Source organism: Symphalangus syndactylus, chromosome 13, assembly GCF_028878055.3.
Source record: "Symphalangus syndactylus isolate Jambi chromosome 13, NHGRI_mSymSyn1-v2.1_pri, whole genome shotgun sequence".
Lineage (NCBI taxonomy): Eukaryota > Metazoa > Chordata > Mammalia > Primates > Hylobatidae > Symphalangus > Symphalangus syndactylus.
The window spans coordinates 107,006,610-107,024,527 of NC_072435.2; the positions used below are offsets into that span (position 1 = coordinate 107,006,610).

General features: G+C 54.7%; 1 protein-coding gene across 4 annotated transcripts in view; it reads left to right on the forward strand.

The window, feature by feature from the left end:
• The window catches only part of SH2B3 (SH2B adaptor protein 3), a 47,784-nt gene that overhangs the window by 858 nt on the left and 29,008 nt on the right, over positions 1-17,918 (forward strand). For 2 of the 4 annotated variants that reach the window (XM_055238709.1, XM_055238710.1), the window contains exons 1-2: positions 90-450; positions 13,529-14,287. In XM_055238709.1, coding sequence (XP_055094684.1) covers positions 13,556-14,287 — 732 coding nt within the window. In that variant the 5' untranslated portion in view covers positions 90-450; positions 13,529-13,555. Of the gene's footprint in view, positions 1-89; positions 451-13,528; positions 14,288-17,918 lie in introns of those variants that run through there. The other 2 variants (XM_063614481.1, XM_063614482.1) reach the window with 1 other exon arrangement.

Here is a 17,918-nt window from a genome sequence, read left to right on the forward strand (position 1 = left end):
CCTGGGGTGTGGCTCCTGGTGGCCCCGCCCCTGCCCCGCCCCTGTCGCGGCCGCCCTCCCCCGCCCGGCTCCGCTCGCACGGCCGGTTCCTCTTTACATAACGGCGCGGGGCGGCATGGGCCTGGGCCACCGCCTCCGCCCGGCTGCCCGCCCGGACTGTCGCGGCCCGCGGTTGCGACGGCGGCCGCTGCAAAGTTTCCCCGTCGGCGGCGGCCCGGGGGCGCATCCTCCCGCAACTGTCAAGCGCTGGCGGCGGAAATGATGAGGTGCTGGCCATTTTCCGAGCCCGGGTTTCCTGCCTGAGCCCCGCTCGAGCGAGCCGCGAGCGAGGAGCCGGCGGGCGGGAGAGGACGCGCCCAGGGCGGGGGCCCGCCCGCCCCCTCGGGATTTCGGGGGCCCGGGGGCGCGCGACGCCATGGGCCGGCCGGGCCCAGAGCTCCTGTCTCTCAGGTGAGCCCGCGTTTGCCCGCGCTCCCGTCCTCCGGGGCCGGGAGGGCTTTCGTGGGGAAAGGGGAGGCCCCGTGTCCAGTTCTGCCCGGGCTCTGCGCGTCATCCCCAGCCCAAAATACTGCCCTGCAGCTCAGATGGAGGCGTTCCGGGGTGGCGGCTCCCAGCGCCTACGACCCCCCACTCAGCCACTACCCCCACCCACACACGTGTTGGGGAGAGCGTTGGGGTAACTGAGGCCGTGGGATGGGGGAGAGGGCATCTCTGACGCCCCCAGCCCACCCTACAGCAGCCTCGCCGGTTGGGGGCGGCCCTCCCCTCAACTTGTGCCTGGGGAGGAGCGGTCAGGGGTCACCCATTGCTACCCTGAAAGTGAAAGTAGTCAAACTGAGGCTGTGAGCACAGATGAGCCCTTGGGTGTGGGGGCAGCGGGGGAGGATGCGCCGGCCCCTCCCCACTCCCCATTCCCGGCCATGTGGCTAAGAGGGTAGCGCCCTGATTCAGGAAGCCCCTCTCCCCAATCCCTGCACTGCCGAGGTGGACCGGGCCAGGCCCCCGCATGCTGCTGAATTGGGCGGTTCACCAGGGCTAGGCGTCCCAGAGACAGGTTTCTGGTATTGATCCTCTCACACCTCTGGCCTGGGGTTCCCTGGGAATCCCCTACCAAAAAACGTCTGGAGTGGGTGTTGGTCTTCTAGATCCGCACGATAGGGAGGGTATTTCAGAGGTCTCTGATGCCTGGTGCAGAAATCCCCTTCCCTCCCCTCCCTTCCCTCCCTCCGGTCAGGGGAGCTTTGTTTTGAGGGAGGGGGGACTGCATTTGAGGAACTGGAGAGGAGGGTCTGCCTGCCTGTCCCGCTTCTTTTTTTCTTTAGTTTCCTCATTCTCCTGTTTCTCTTCCCCATTCCCAGCCACAATGATGTAGGTGAGGAGGTCACTGCCTGCAGCTGGGGGCCTCCAGGGAGGGGCACGGCCAGGCTGGGCTGAGTGGGAGGAAGTGAAATCTGGTGGGGGGGTTCAGAGCAGAGGCCTCGGCAAGGCCATGTCGGCAGGGCCAGCTTTGGTGGCAGGAGGGACCGAGATCTGACCCGCAGCCCCTTGCCGGGGAGATGACAGTTCCCTAACACCGGCCAGCAGCCAGGCCTCAGGGCCCCTGCCAGGGCAGTGGGCCCGTGGGTCTCCAGGGATGCAGGTGCAGGTTGTGTCTTGGTTTCCCATCACTGACCTGGCTGCCTGAGTGGAAACAGCTCTGGAGGCTCCTCGCGACCTGCCCTCGTGGAGGGAGAGCCGTCAGAGGCCACCTGGGCAGGCTGGGCTCGGAGGTTGAAAGCCAGGGCCTACTGGGGGAAGTTGGAAGGGTTTTTAGTGCACTTTTCCTGAGCCTTTTCCCACAACCCCCCTCTGGGAGGGAAAATCCTTCTGAGCCAAAGGGTGAGCATTCCTAGAACTTCTGTGAGTCCCTGTGGGCCACAGAGCAGCCAGCTGGGAAGGGGCTGGCTCGGAGCATCAGCAGCTGGGGGTTCAGGGTCTGCAGGGGCTCAGCAGGAAGTGGAGGAGGATAGTGAGGAGGGTCCTGGAGACTGTGCTTTGCTGCTCCTACTGCCTCCGTTCAGCTGAAGGTGTGGGCAAGTGACTGTTGTGAACCTCAGTTTCCCTCTGTGTAAAATGGGGGAATAACAGGTTTGCAGTGGAGATTTAATGAGCCAGTGTGTAATGAGCACCTGCTGCCTGGCAAAGAGAGGTTCAGTTGCAGGTGGTGGTGGTGGTAGTGGTGATTTTATCATTGCCTCCATTAGTGTTACTGTTATTGGCTGTGAGGTGTTCCTTCAGTAGTCTCCCTTGAGCAGCTCTTGCATACATAGCACTGGAATTTCCTGGGTCTTTGGGAGCAGAATTTTGAAGATCTGGGCACCTCCTTAGCTATGAGGCCTTGCTTAACTGCCCCACCTCAGTTTCCTCATCTGTGAAATGGGTGTGCTAATAGTACCTACTTCTTAGGGTCATGGAAACCATGAATGAGTGAATTCACAGTGTCCAGAGTGGCTTGGTCAGGAGGAAGAGGAGAAGTAGCCTTGGGGCTGGAATGATCTTTTTTGTTGTGGGTGTTAGCTCTGCTGGCTTTCTTTCCTCATCCCCCCCACCCCCATGCCTCTCAAACCTGGGCCTGATCCTCCTTCTCCGATAAATAGAACTTTTGAGTACAAATCAGATCCCACAGGACTTCTGGGCCCTTGATTTCTGGGTCCCACTGTGCCACCCCTGGACATTCTCCATATCCCGGGTGGAGCAGAGCCGGAGGCACTTGGAGGGACCTCCTTGCTGCCAGTCTCAGTGCCCCCTGTCTCTGGTGAGGGGAGACCGGGTGCCCTCCCCAGCCAGGGTGGGGGAGGGTCAGTGAAGGGGTCTCAGGGACATAGTAGGGAGCTGTCCCACAGTCTGGGCCAATACAGCTCCTTTTGCTGAAAACACCTTTGGGACCCAGTTTACATGACCCCACACCCTTCTGAGGGCTGGTGTTCATGAGGGTCTCCCATTGCTGGGAATCCTTGGGTTGGTCACTTAACCTCTCTGAGGCAACTGAGACAACATCTGTGAAAGGCTTTAACAGCTGTGTACTCGCTGTGACACGGCACATAAGGCACTGAGTGCTGAGCCTGGCACTCAATTAACAATAGTAGATATTATTGCTATTAATAAAACGAGAGGCTTTTCCTGCTAAATTCCCACTTCTCCCTGGTAGCAGTATGGACTTTGTAGCCAAATCTGGGCTCTGCCAGCTTCCAGGTGTGAAGTCCTAGGCAGGTTACCTGGCTTCTCTGATCTGGACCTCGCCTGCCCAATGGAAGCCAAGAGTTCCAGCCTCCCCAGGGTGTGTGTGTGAAGTACAGTGTCAGGACTGGAACTGTGTTGGCTGTACTTGCTCTGGCTGTGTGATCTTGGGCTGGTCCCTTAGCCTCTCTGAGCCACAGGTCTTTTTGTCTATGAAATAGGGGGGTTGCCAACTCCCTGTTAGGGTGGTTTTGAGAAGAGGAGGCATGCACAGTGCCCGGCATGCAATTGGCACTCAATAAGTGCAAGCCATTGCTGTTCATGCCCAATAGGGGCTGGCACTTAATTGCCAATTTTCCTGGGAAAACGGTCCCCAAGGGCCCACAGGCATTCAGCATCTTTGACAAGGCAGGGCAGGAAGCCGCTGCTGTCTGGCAGACCGGAGACGCCTGCCTCGGCGAGTCCAGAGGTGCAGTGCTAGCCGCTCATTCCCTGCAAGGCCCCATTCCTCACTACCCACCCTTCCCAAGGAAACTGAGGCGGGCAGGCTGCCCAGGGGAAGTGACTCAGCCAGGGTCACTTGCTGAGTCAGGCCTTATTGGATCTAGGAGTCCTGCACCCCAGCTCCCCAGCTTCCCAGGGCTTGAGATCCCTTGGAGACTGAGCAGGTCCTGAGGCCTGGCAGCAGGACCAGACCACCACTGGACATCTGCTCAATGGGGCCCTGCCGCCGGGGTGACCAGTGTCCCTCTATCAGGGCTCCAGGGTTCTGCTGGCCACCACTAGCCATCCTTCCTCCCAGCAGGGGCAGAGGACACTTCCCCAGGGGAATAGGTCCTCCTGGTACCCCCCTACTCCCCGCCCCAGCCGGAAACCCGGCAGCTGAGCAGTTGGATAGAAGATTTTTCCTCCCACGCCACCCTGTCAGGGGTCGGCCAGCAGGGCCAGGCCACAGGCTTCCTTGTGAGCCAGGCCTGGAGCCCCTGGGGGCCCACCCGGATGTGGCCGCCCCTCGGCTGGCCGGTGGGGAGCCAGCTGCTGCCCAGGACATGTGTCCCCAGGGAGGCCGGGAGGGAGGAAGTCTATGCCCTCCTCACAAGGGCTGACTCACAGGTGCCCAGTGGGGGGCCCCAGCTGGGAGACTGGGAATGTGATCAATCAGGGAGGTGGACACACAAGGGGACCTCTGACATGGGATCTGCCCTTTCAGAGCTCACACACTGGTGTCATCTCAAGGAGGAGAGGCCCAGAGAGGGCAGCGTATGCTGTGAGAGGCGAGGTAATTGCGGGCTTACGCATGTCCCTCCTGATGTCCCCAAATAGCACGTGGGGAGGAGGTTCACCCAGAGGCTGCCCTCCTAGGGTCTCCCCTGTCTGCTCTCAACCCAGAGGCAGTGAAAGGAAGAAGCCACGGCCTTGGGGTGGGGGGCATGCGGGATTCTGACGGTGCTGCCTCTCCGCAGGGAGATGGTTCCTGGCTTTCCCTACCTCCTGAAACCTAGCTGGGGCGGTGGCTGGGATGTCAGGCTGGCGGTGTGGGCACAGGAAGCCAGAGGACATTTCCTGTTCTGGCAGACTGTGCTGGCCTGATAAATGTCCCCGGGGCACAAGGTGACCCCAGCAAGGGTGCATCAGTGCCCCGCCGGCTGCCCCGTGGCCTGGGGTAGAACCCACCTCTCTGCCTCCCCAGGGCCCCTGCCTTCGCCCCCTGCTTCCCGTGGGCATCTCTGCGTCTGGCAACTTGAATGCTGTGAAAGGGCAGCAGGCCGCCTGCTAGGCAGTGTGTGTCAGAATCCCACAACTCTCTGGGCCTCCTTAGGCCATAGGGTCTGGACTCCTGGAACAGTTGGTGCTAGGCATGAGGAAGATAGAAATGTTCCTTGTGGCCTAGATTCAACCAGGAGGCCTCCCTGGAGGAAGTGTCCCCTCTGAAGGTGTGAGACTTCCTGCCTATGTTTGTGAGCTGGGGCAGGGGAGAGTGGAGGCTCTGGACTGGCCCAATTTAACTTCATTTACCACACTTTAAGAAATCTTCCCCAGGCTGGGAGCAGTGGTTCACACTTGTAATCCCAGCACTTTGGAAGGTCAAGGTCGGAGGATCACTTGAGCCCAGGAGTTTGAAACCAGCCTGGGCAACATAGTGAGACCCTATCTCTACAAAAAAAAAAAAAAAAAAAAAAAAAAGCTGGGTATGGTGGCACATGGCTGTGGTCCCAGATACTTGGAAGGATTGCTTAAACCCACAAGGTCGTGGTTGCAGTGAGCTGTGATCATGCCACTACACTCCAGCCTGGGTGACAGTCAGACCTGTCTCAAAGAAAAAAAAAAAAAATCCTCCCCAAGCCTCGGCAGGGGGAATTCCTACCATGGATAAAGGCTTTCTCTGCATGTGGGCCTGATCATTAAAAGGAAAATTTTAGCCTCCCGAATTATACAATTATCCAGGGTGATTAGATAGAGGAGAGGCTGAGAAGCCCTGATCTGGGGGGGCATGGATTAAGGGGACCCCACAGCTCAGCCAGGTTCCCAGCGATTCAAGGTCCTGCGATTTCTCACCGACTTGGTGGCTCCAGGGTGCCTGGGGCTGGCTGTGCTTCTTGGGGAGCACCAGGCACCGCTGCTGCTTCGAGGCCCTCAATAACCCTCTGGTAGACCCGGTTGTGTTCTGAGCTTGGGGTCCTGAGATGCAGACACCCCCAGCCCCAGCTGGTGGGCGTGCAGCTAGTTGCCTCCATGTATTTGCTGCAGGGAGGGACTTGGTTGGGGGTGAGGTACCAGGATGTACCAGGCTGAGATCTTCCTTCTGCACATCATCCTGCCCCTCACCTGCCTGCAGGATTTGGGGAAACTCTGGAGACCCCCATAGCTGGGAGCTTCCTGCCCCAGAAGGAAGCCTGAGTAGGTGAGGAGGGTCTCCTGAGTGCTAGGGCCCCTCTCTGGGGAAGGTGGTTTATTTCTCTGGCTGGCCAGGCTCCCCCGAAGCTCTACGCTGGGATAGAAGTGTCCCAAAGACACCCTGCCCCCAACTCATACCCTACAGTTGAAGCCTGAGGGCTCCAGGTCCCCCTGGCGTGATCATCATTGCTTCCTGTCCACAGCTTGTCAACCCCTGATCCCAGGGTTGTCACCATCTGATCAATTGCTTTTTCTCTGCGCCTGGCACATAGTAAGCACTCAATAAACACCACTGCCTGGGCCAAGGCCAGGGAGGGGTCCACCTTCCTGTGGCCTGGCTGCCCTCCTGGCCAAAAGACCTCCCTGGCGCAGTCCCTTCCATAGCTTGGGCTACAGCTGACTGCTCTGGGCTGGCAACTTCCTGCCCGGAGCAGCCTGAGCAGCCGCCTCTCCCCTGAGAAGGTCTTTTGTTCCAGCTCCCCGTGACACCCTGAGCCCAGCCCATGAGGCAGGCCCCCCTGTGGCTTCCCATGGCAGGCGAGCCTGACTCCGAGGCTGGAGCTCTTTTCTAACAGTGATAGTAAGAAAATAGCAGCCACTTATGAGCCCCGTGCCAAGCACACTGCAGACATCAGTTCTTTTTTTCTTATAGAGATATGGTCTGCTTCTGTCACTCAGGCTGGAGTGCAATGGTATGATCACAGCTCACTGCAGCCTCGACTTCCTGGGCTCAAGCAGTCTTCCCACCTCAGCCTCCTGAGTAGCTGGGACTATAGGCCCAGCCACCATGCCAGGCTAATTTTTTTGTATTTATAGTAGACATAGGGTTTCTTTTTTTTTTTTTTTTTTTTTTTTGAGACGGAGTCTCGCCCTGTCACCCAGGCTGGAGTGCAGTGGCGCGATCTCGGCTCACTGCAAGCTCCGCCTCCTGGGTTCACACCATTCTCCTGCCTCAGCCTCTCCAAGTAGCTGGGACTACAAGCGCCAGCCACCACGCCCAGCTAATTTTTTGTATTTTTAGTAGAGACGAGGTTTCACCGTGGTCTCCTGACCTCGTGATCCGCCCGCCTCGGCCTCCCAAAGTGCTAGGATTACAAGCGTGAGCCACTGCGCCCGGCCTTAGTAAACATAGGGTTTCATCATGTTGCCCCGCTTGGTCTCGAACTCCGGGGCTCAAGCAATCCTCCTGCCTTGGCCTCCCAAGGTATTGAGATTATAAGTGTGAGCCACTGAGCCCAGCCTCTCATTTTTGTTTTCTTCCTTTTGCTCTGTGACTGTTTTCCTGATCATTGGTGGGTTTGGGACCTGGACAGAGCTACTGCCGACTCCTGACTCCAGCTGGAGCTGAATGAGACCTTTATATTCTCTCCTCTGGGACTCCCTCATTCATCCAATAAGCATTCATTGGGAAGTGAGCCCTTCTTGTGTGCATTTAGGCACTGATCAGACATTTTGGGGGTCCCTTCTGTGTGGGGGTCGCTATAATCATTAGCTATGGGGCCGCTCTGTTTCAGTTTCCCCATCTGTAAAATGGAAGTAATTGTTGGACCTACCTCCCAGGGCTGTTAGGAACCTTGGGAGAGGTAATATTTTGTAAAAGTAGTTAGAAAAATGCCTGATATGATCTTGGCATGGTGCCATGAGCCTGTAGTTGCAGCTACTCTGGAGGCTGAGGCAGGAGGATCTCTTGAGCCCGGGAGTTCGAGGCAGCAGTGAGCTATGATTGTGCCACTGCACTCCAGCCTGGAAGACAGAGTGAGACCCTGTCTCTAAAAAGAGAAACAAAAATGTCTGATGTGTAGCAGACGCTCAGTAAATGCCATTGTTCTTACGAGAGGACTGGTGGAAGGGACCCAATGAGGGGGGCTCCCAGCCGTTGACTGGACAGTGAGGGACCTGGAGTGGGTGCAGCTGTTCTGAGGAAGGCTTCTGCCAGGGTTTGGCCCTGCAGTTGGGCTTCAAGACTCTGACATACAGGACTGTGCGGAAGGTAGGGTGGCCCAGGGGGCGGGGGAGGTTGGTTCATGCTGGTTGCCACGCATCTGCTGGGAGAGCAAGAGTTTGCAAATCCAACTGATCTCTTGCATGTATATGTTCATTCATTCAAGAGGCATTCATTGAGCTCCTGCTGTATGCTAGGAGCTGGAGATGAAGCAGGGAATGACTCATGGAACTCAGTTTGGTGGAGAGATAGTCACTAATAAAAGCATCCTGTCAAGTGATAATGTGTGACCAGTGTGCTGAGGGTCAAATTCAATTGGGAGCTCAGAAGAGGCTTCTCTTATGTGCAACTGGAAGCAGACAGGGCAGAGGGAATGGCTCATGCCAACACCCACAGGCAGCTGGCGTGACTAGAGGCAGATCGTGTAGGTGGGGCAGGAGCCTGGGTCTGGAATCATAGCTTTCTGGGCATCCTCCAAGCCACGAGGGCAGTGCCTGTCTCACCTTGTCAAGGCTGGGTCTGGGGAAAAGTGGGACTGACCAAGAACAGGTGCCCTCATGCAGGGGTAAGATCTTCCCCCTTCAGGGACAGGAAGAACATGGCGGCCAAGGGCAGATGTGGCCCCTCCCTCTCCCTTCCCATCTGCCTGACAGCTTTTACTGACTACTTACTGTGTGCAAAGTACCTACTGTGTGCGGATCCCAAGGACCCTGTGATGTACAAAACTGTCGACTATAGCAGGCCACGGTGGCTCATGCCTGTAATCCCAGCACTTTGGGAGGCCAAGGTGGGAGGGCTGCTTGAGCCCAGGAGTTTGAGACCAGCCTAGGCAACATAGTGAGACCCCATCTCTACAAAAAAATACAAAAACTAACCAGGTGTCATTGTGTGTGCCTGTAGTCTTAGCACTTGGGGAGGCCAAGACGGGACAACTTGAGCCTGGGAGGTCTAGGCTGCGGTGAGCCATGATTATATGCCACTGCACTCCAGCCTGGGTGAGAGAACAAGACCCTGTCTCAAAAAAAAAAAAAAACAAAAAAACATTGTCGACTCTGCATGGCCCTCTTCCAGCGAGGGCAGAGGCACCTACTTGTGCTTTTTGGGGTCTCTTGTGGAGATTGGCCGTGGGGGTTCCACCATGGCCTCATGTGGCAGGGGCACCCTTTGTTGCCACTGCCCTGCAGACATGCCCAGCGGGACATGGCCACATGCAGAGACGGTGCCTGTGGAGGGGTGTGTGGCAGAGAGAACCCCATTTGCAGGTTCGCATCTCCACCTTGAGTTCCCTTTCATGGGTTCCCTACAGACACCTTGCAAGGTGGATGCCATGCTGCTACCTGGTTGGCAGATGAGGAAATCCAGGTTCAGAGAGATTGAGTCAGGCATCAGGAGCCACACAGCCAATACGTGGCCCCCTTTGTAATGTGAGCCCTGGGAGAGCAGTGTTCATCTGTGCTGTTCACCATGGTATCTTGGGGCCTAGCCTGGTGTCTGGCACACAGTAGGCCCTCAGTAATACCTGAAGAGAGGATGAAGGAGGGAGTGATTGGAGGCAGCAATTGTACCCAGGCCCCTGTGGCTCTGTAGCTTGTGTTGTGCAGCCACTACCCTTGCCCAGGGAGGGAGTCACTGGAGTGGCACTGCTGTTCATTCAGGGTGTGCTGATATCAGGGATCTGGGGCCCAGTTTTGTACCCGAGTAGGGAGAGCATTTCTTTTCCATCTTGAAGAGCGACATGGATATGTGGTCCCCAGCAGGGGCCCAGGCCCAGCCAGGGTCAGGAGGAAGGAAGGATGGTGCCCACAGAGGTCCCAACTGTTCTGCACCGTGGACAGCAGAGGGGTGGGGGTCTCAGTGCCATTCTGGTGATGTTGTGCCTAAGAAAAGGCCCTCTGGCCATGGGAGGAGAAGGATGCCCCAGTTGAGACAGGCAGGCAAAGGTCTGCCAGTCCTGAGGGTCCCCTGTCAGTGCAGGAAATCCCTCTGGACCCCCTGTGACTTTTGTTAATTTATTCCTTTTTATTTTTTGTTTTATATTTTTGTTTTTGTTTTTGTGTGTGTGATTTTTTTTTTTCCAGGACAGAGTCTTGCTCTGTCGCCCAGGCTGGAATGCAGTGGCATGATCTCAGCTCACTGCAACCTCTGCCTCCCAGGTTCAAGTGATTCTTCTGCCTCAGCCTCCCGAGTAGCTGGGATTATAGGCACACACCACTACATCCAGCTAATTTTTGTATTTTTAGTAGAGACAAGGTTTCACCATGTTGGCCAGGCTGTTTTCGAATTCCTGACCTCAGGTGATCCGTCCACCTCAGCCTCCCAGAGTGCTGGGATTACAGGTATGAGCCGCTGCCCCCGGCCCATTTTATATTTATTTATTTATTTATTTATTTTGAGACGGAGTCTCATTCTGTTGCCCAGGCTGGAGTCCAGTGGCGCCATCTCGGCTCATTGCAAGCTCTGCCTCCTGGGTTCATGCCATTCTCCTGCCTCAGCCTCCTGAGTAGCTGGGACCACAGGCGCCTGCCACCATCCCCCGCTAATTTTTTTGTATTTTTCTAGAGACGAGGTTTCACCGTGTTAGCCAGGATAGTCTTGATCTCCTGACCTCATGATCTGCCCACCTCGGCCTCCCAAAGTGCTGGGATTACAGACGTGAACCACTGCGCCCGGCCCTATATTTATTTTTTAGACACCAATAATATACTCTCACTGCAACATGGAAATAACAACAATAGCAGCCAGTCTTTATGAAGCATTTTCTACATTCTAGGGCTCTACATCTATCAATTCATGCTCATAATATGCCTATGAAGTAGGTATGATCATGGTTCCCCTCTTACAGATGGGGAAACTGAGGCAGAGAGTAATCATGTGAGTCACCTAAGGTCCCATAACTAATAAGTTGTTGCTGGGTTTTTTTTTTTTTTTTTTTTTTTTTTGAGACGGGGTCTTGCTCTGTCACCCAGGCTGGAGTGCAGTGGCACCATCTCAGCTCACTGCAACCTCCACCTCCTGGATTCAAGCATTTCTCCTGCCCCAGCCTCCTGAGTAGCTGGGACTACAGGTGCCCGCCACTACAGCTGGCTAATTGTTGTATTTTTAGTAGAGATGGAGTTTCACCACATTGGCCAGGCTGGTCTCTAACTCCTAACCTCAAGTAATCCACCCGCCTCAGCCTCCCAAAGTGCTGGGATTACAGGCATGAGCCACCGCGCGTGGCTGGTGCTGGGATTTGAACCCACATTCCAGAATCTGTGTTCTTAGCCATCCTTGCTAGAGATAAGCAGTAACAGGCTTCTTGGTTACTTCCCCGCCATCCCCACACCCCAATTCTGATTCCTCCCCAGAGGTACCCACTGTTTCAGGATGGGTTTGCTTCTGCCAGACCTTTTTTTTTTTTTTTTGAGACGGAGTCTCGCTCTGTCGCCCAGGCTGGAGTGCAGCGCAATCTCGGCTCACTGCAAGCTCCGCCTCCCGGGTTCACGCCATTCTCCTGCCTCAGCCTCTCCCAGTAGGTGGGACTACAGGCACCCGCCACCACGCCCGGCTAATTTTTTTTTTGTATTTTTAGTAGAAACGGGGTTTCACCGTGGTCTCGATCTCCTGACCTCGTGATCCGCCCGCCTCGGCCTCCCAAAGTGCTGGGATTACAAGCGTGAGCCACCGCGCCCGGCCTGCCAGACCTTTCTTGCCCACCATTTACAAAATGTTTGTGTACACATAAACATTAGTAGTTTGGTTTTATGTATGTTCATGTAAATGGGATTGTCTAGGGTGTCTTGTTCTGCCGTTTGCTTTTTCGCTTAGTGAATAGCCCTGGAGCTCTCCCAGAGGTGGTGGAGTGGGTCTTCCTCACCCTTTCCCCCGATGTAGAGTCTTCCAGCCTATAGATGGGCCAGATTCTTTCACCAGTCTCCAGCTGGTGGGCATTTAGGTTGTTTCTAGTTTTTCCCCATTATAAACGTTGCAGCAGGAAATATGTAGCAGGGAGCACGTATTTCTCTTGAATACTTTTTTTTTTTTTTTCAGACGGAGTCTCGCTCTGTCGCCCAGGCTGGAGTGCAGTGGCGCAATCTCGGCTCACTGCAAGCTCCGCCTCCCGGGTTCACGCCATTCTCCTGCCTCAGCCTCTCCGAGTAGCTGGGACTACAGGCGCCCACCACCACGCCCGGCTAATTTTTTTGTATTTTTAGTAGAGACGGGTCACCGTGGTCTCGATCTCCTGACCTCGGGATCCGCCTGCCTCGGCCTCCCAAAGTGCTGGGATTACAAGCGTGAGCCACCGCGCCCGGCCTTCTCTTGAATACTTAAAAGTGGGATTCCTAGAGCCTAATTGCTCTGGCTAGGACTGTCAGTACGGTGTTAAATAGGAATGACCAGGTGGGCATTCTTTTCTCATCCCTGGCCTTAAAGGAAAAGTTGTCAACTTTTCACCATTAAGTACAATGTTAGCTGTGTGCTTGTCAATAGGGCCTTTATTTTATTTATTTATTTATTTATTTATTTATTTATTTATTTATTTATTTATTTATTTTTTGAGACAGGGTCATTCTGTTGCCTGGGCTGGCGTTCAATGGCTGATCATGGCTTACTGCAGCCTTGACTTCCTCAGGCTCCCAAGTAGTTAGGACTACAGGTGCGCGTACTGCAACGCCGCAACGCCAACTCTTTTTTTTTTTTTTTTTTGAGACGGAGTCTCGCTGTGTCCCCCAGGTTGGAGTGCAGTGGCGCGATCTCAGCTCACTGCAAGCTCCGCCTCCTGGGTTCACGCCATTCTCCTGCCTCAGCCTCCCGAGTAGCTGGGACTACAGGCGCCCGCCAACACGCCCGGCTAATTTTTTGTATTTTTAGTAGAAACGGGGTTTCACCGTGTTAGCCAAGATGGTCTTGATCTCCTGACCTCGTGATCCGCCTGTCTCGGCCTCCCAAAGTGCTGGGATTACAGGCGTGAGCCACCGCGCCCGGCCCCAACTCATTTTTGTGTTTGTTTTTTTGGAGAGATGGGCTTTCACCATGTTGCCCAGGCTGGTCTCAAACTCTTGGGCTCAAGTGATCCTCCTGCCTCAGCCTCCCAAAGTGCTGGGATTACAGGCCTGAGCCTCCGAGCTCAGCCTTTATATGGGGCCTTCAGTGTGTTGAGGTACAACATACCATCTATGCTTAATTTGTTTAAAGTTTTTATCATAAAGATATGTTGAATTTTGTCAAATACTCTCTTTGCATCTATCGAGATGATCATACGGTTTTTGTACTTCAAAAGTAGGATTCCAGAGTCTAGAATAAATTCTGCCAAATTGGCCATGCCCCTTACAGAATGCCACTTGGTAGGGAAGTGCGTGTTTCCCTGCATCTTCACCAGCACTGGGTGTTATGGTTGCGTTGGATTTCTGCTGTGGTGCGCGGTGTGTAACGGGGCCTACACCCGCTTGTGCACCTGCTTACTCCTTGTCGCCCCCCAACCCACGTGTCTTTCAGCCCGGCTGCACCACCTGGGTCTCCGCCATGAATGGGCCCGCCCTGCAGCCCCCCTCGGCCTCCTCCGCGCCCTCGGCCTCCTCGGCGGCGGCCCCGCGGGGCTGGAGCGAGTTCTGTGAGTTGCACGCCGTAGCGGCGGCGCGGGAGCTGGCCCGCCAGTACTGGCTGTTCGCCCGAGAGCATCCGCAGCACGCGCCGCTGCGCGCCGAGCTGGTGTCGCTGCAGTTCACCGACCTCTTCCAGCGCTACTTCTGCCGCGAGGTACGCGACGGCCGCGCGCCGGGCCGCGACTACCGGGACACAGGCCGTGGGCCCCCCGCCAAGGCCGAGGCGTCCCCGGATCCAGGCCCCGGCCCCGCCACCCCTGGCCTGCCCAAGTCCCGCAGCTCTGAGGAGCTGGCCCCGCCGCGGCCGCCCGGGCCCTGCTCCTTCCAGCACTTTCGCCGCAGCCTCCGCCACATCTTCCGCCGCCGCTCGGCCGGGGAGCTGCCAGCGGCCCACACCGTTGCCGCCCCCGGGACCCCGGGAGAGGCTGCTGAGACCCCCGCCCGGCCTGGCCTGGCCAAGAAGCTCCTGCCCTGGAGTCTGGCCCGGGAGCCGCCACCCGAGGTGCTGAAGGAGGCGGTACTGCGCTACAGCCTGGCCGACGAGGCCTCCATGGACAGCGGGGCGCGCTGGCAGCGCGGGAGGCTGGCGCTGCGCCGGGCCCCGGGCCCCGATGGCCCCGACCGCGTGCTGGAGCTCTTCGACCCACCCAAGGTAAGTAAGCCCTGCCCGCGGGGTTGCGCACTGCGCTGCGCCCTTCGCCTTCACCCTGGGGAGAGCGCGGGCTGGGGGGAGGTGTGATGGCTTTCCAGCTGGTGGCCACAGAGTGCCCAGAGGGAACTAAGCCCTCTTAAAAAAGAACTTTTAGGCCGAGTGCAGTGGCTCATGCCTGTAATGCACGTTGGGAGGCCGAGGCAGGAGGATCACTTGAGCCCAGGACTTTGAGACCAGCTTGGGCAACTTAACGAGACCCTATCTCTATAAAAAATTAGCCAGATGTGGTGGCGCGTGCCTGTGGTCCCAGCTGCTTGGAGACTGAGAAGGGAGGATGACTTGAGCCCAGGAGGTGGAGGCTGCAGTGAGCCTTGATCATGCCACCACACTCTAAGCCTGGGTCACGGAGTAAGACCCTGTCTCTAAATAAATACAATAAAAAAGAATTATTTATTTTAGAATTTTAGATTTACAGGCCAGGTGCAGTGGGTCACGCCTGTAACCCCAGCACTTTGGGAGGCCAAGGTGGGCAGATCATTTGAGGCCAGGGGTTCAAGACCAGTCTGGCCAACATAGTGAAACCCTGTCTCTACTAAAAATATAAAAACTTAGCTGGGCACAGTGGCGCACACCTGTAATCCCGGCTACTTGGGAGGCTGAGGCAGGAGAATCACTTGAACCTAGGATGGAAGGTTACGGTGAGCCAAGATTGCACCACTGTATTCCAGCCTTGGTGACAGAGTGAGACTCTGTCTCAAAAAAAAAAAAAAAGAATTTTAGACTTACAGGAAAGTTGCAAAGATAGTAGTGTTCCTTTACACATGGTACCCAGCTTCACTGAAGGTTCACATCTTACGCTGCTGTGTACATTGGTTGTAGCTAAGGAACCAGCACGGGTACATCACTATTAGCTAAACAGCACTGTTCCTTTGGCTTTGCCAGTTTTCCTCTAGTGTCCCTTTTCTGTTCCAGCTCGCCCCCCAGGATACCACATGAGGTTTAGTGGTTACATCTCCTTAGGCGCCTCTTGGCTGTAACAGTTTCCAGCCCTCTATTGTTGATAGCCTTGGCAGTTTTGAGGAGTACCAGTCAAGGATTTTGTACAATGTCCAGGGACACCTTTTTGGCTTCACATTTGGGTGTCATGTGGGCTGGTAGCAGGTCACTCTGAGATCCTTGAAAGCTATGACTCGGACTGGCATTGACAGATTGGTGTTTTATTTCCAGAGGGCTCAAAACCATCAGAGAATTTCTCTGCACTTCCTGTGCCTTGGTGATGTTTTGCAAGTTAAAAAGAATTTGTCCTTTGGCGAAACCCCATTGCTACAAAAAATACCAAAATTAGCTGGGCATGATGGTGTACGCCTGTGGTCCCAGCTACTCTGGAGGCTATGGTGGGAAGATCGCTTGAGCCCAGGAGGCCAAGGCTGCAGTGAGCCAAGATCGCGCCACAGCACTACAGCCTGGGCGACAGAGCGAGACCCTGTCTCAAAAAAAAAAAAAAAAAAAGTTCTTTTCCTTCACAGCTGGCTTAATTCCTACTGTGCTGTTGAGGCTGAAAGGTCACTGTGTTCTACTCACCTGACAGGCTCCTTCTTTGACTCAGGTATGCATGACAGGACCATATGGCTTTCATCTAATTGCTCTCTCTTTGGGATCCTGTTATGTGGTAGGGCCTTACTCTAGAGCATGAGCAAAACCGATGTGATACTGGCCCTGAGGGGCTCACGATGGGGGTGGAGGAAACCTATGGTTACTCTTTCATTCATTCGACAGATATTTATGGAGCACCTACTATGTGTTAGGCACATGCTAGGTTCTGGGGGACCAGGCGATCTAGTGGAGGCTGTTGAGGAAATAAACCCACAAATGAGCATGGAATTAAGAATGGTAAATGGTGTTCTAAAACTGGTAAATTGTGTTCTAAAGGAAAAGCAATGGGGTCTTGGGAGGATAACTGAGGGGTCCCGGTTTGGTGGTTTGGGAGAGTCATCCAAGAATCCTTTGAAGTAACCTTTTCAAACTTGACTGTGGCGTAACATGCAGACCTGGAAGTGTGTGAAGTATGAGACACATCTGAAGCTCTGTGTTTCCGTGTGTGTGCAACGCAAGTGACCAGCACCCCAGAGGGTTCCTTCATGCCTCCGCCAGGCCAGTGGCCTGTACCCCCATACATACCACCTCCTACCACCACAGGTTCGATTTCTCTGTTCTTGAATGTCGTGTGAATGGAATCACACAGTAGGTTGCCTTTGTTTCATTTTATTATTTATTTTGAGACAGGGTCTCACTGTGTCGCCTAGGCTGGAGTGCAGTGGTGTGATCATGGCTCATTGTAGCCTCGACCTCCCAGCCTCAGGTTATCTTCGTGCCTCAGCCTCTCCAGTAGCTGGGGTCACAGTCACGTGCCACCACTCCCAGCTAATAGGTTGCCTTTTATGTCTGGCTCCTTTTGCCCAGCATAATGTTTTAGAGATTGATCACATTGATCATACATGTCAGTAGTGTCTTTTTTTTTTTTTTTTTTGAGACAAGGTCTCGCTCTGTCACCCAGCTGGAGTGCAGTGGCTCGATCTCAGCTTACTGCATCCTCTGCCTCCTGTCCTCCTTGGCTCAAGCAGTCCTCCCACCTCAGCCTCCCGAGTAACTGGGACCACAGGCACGTGCCACCACACCTGGCTAATTTTTGTATTTTTTGTGGAGATGGGATTTCACCATGTTGTCAAGGCTGGTCTTGAACTCCTGGGCTCAAATGATCCCCCCACTTCGGCCTCCCAAAGTGCTGGGATTACTGGCATGAGCCACCGCGCCCAGCTGGGTTTGTTTCTTTTGAGTACTGAATAGATTCCATTGCACAGATGTCTCCATGTCCCACAACTGGTTTATCCCATCCTCTGTTGATGAATATTTGGGTTGTTTCTATTTTGATTTATGAATAAGGCTGTTATGAAGTTTGCATCTAGGTCTAAATATGGACACACATCCTTTCATTTCTCTCAGGTGGATTCCTAGAAGTGGCATTGCTCAGTCATAGAGTAGGTGCGTGTTTACTTTAGAGAAATTGCCAGACTTTTCCCAAAGCAGCTGCACCATTTTGTGTCCCACTGGCAGTGGGCAAGAGTTCCGGGTGGTTCCACTTCCCCACCAACACTTGAGCACTTGCTGGGTTTTTTTGTGTTTTGTTTTGTTTTTGTTTTGAGACGGAGTCTCGCTCTGTTGCCCAGGCTGGAGTGCAGTGGCACAATCTCGGCTCACTGCAACCTCTGTCTCCTGAGTTCAAGCTGATTCTCCTGCCTTGGCCTCCCAAGTACCTGGGATTACAGGCGTGTGCCACCACACCCAGCTGATTTTTGTATTTTTAGTAGAAATGGGGTTTCACCATGTTAGCCAGGCACTTGGTGTTGAGAGTCGCCGGTGGCTGCATTCCCGGATCTCAAGGTGGCTTTACTTTGCATTTCCCTGATGACTCACGGAGGTTAAGCACCTCTTCATATGTTGATTGGCCATCAAATTTTGTTGTTTTTGAAGTACATGTTTTTATTGTCTGTCTAGCCTTTTTAAAATTTATTTATAAAAGTCGTTATGTATTTTGGACAATTTCTTTACATTTTAAACGTCATTCCTACCTTTA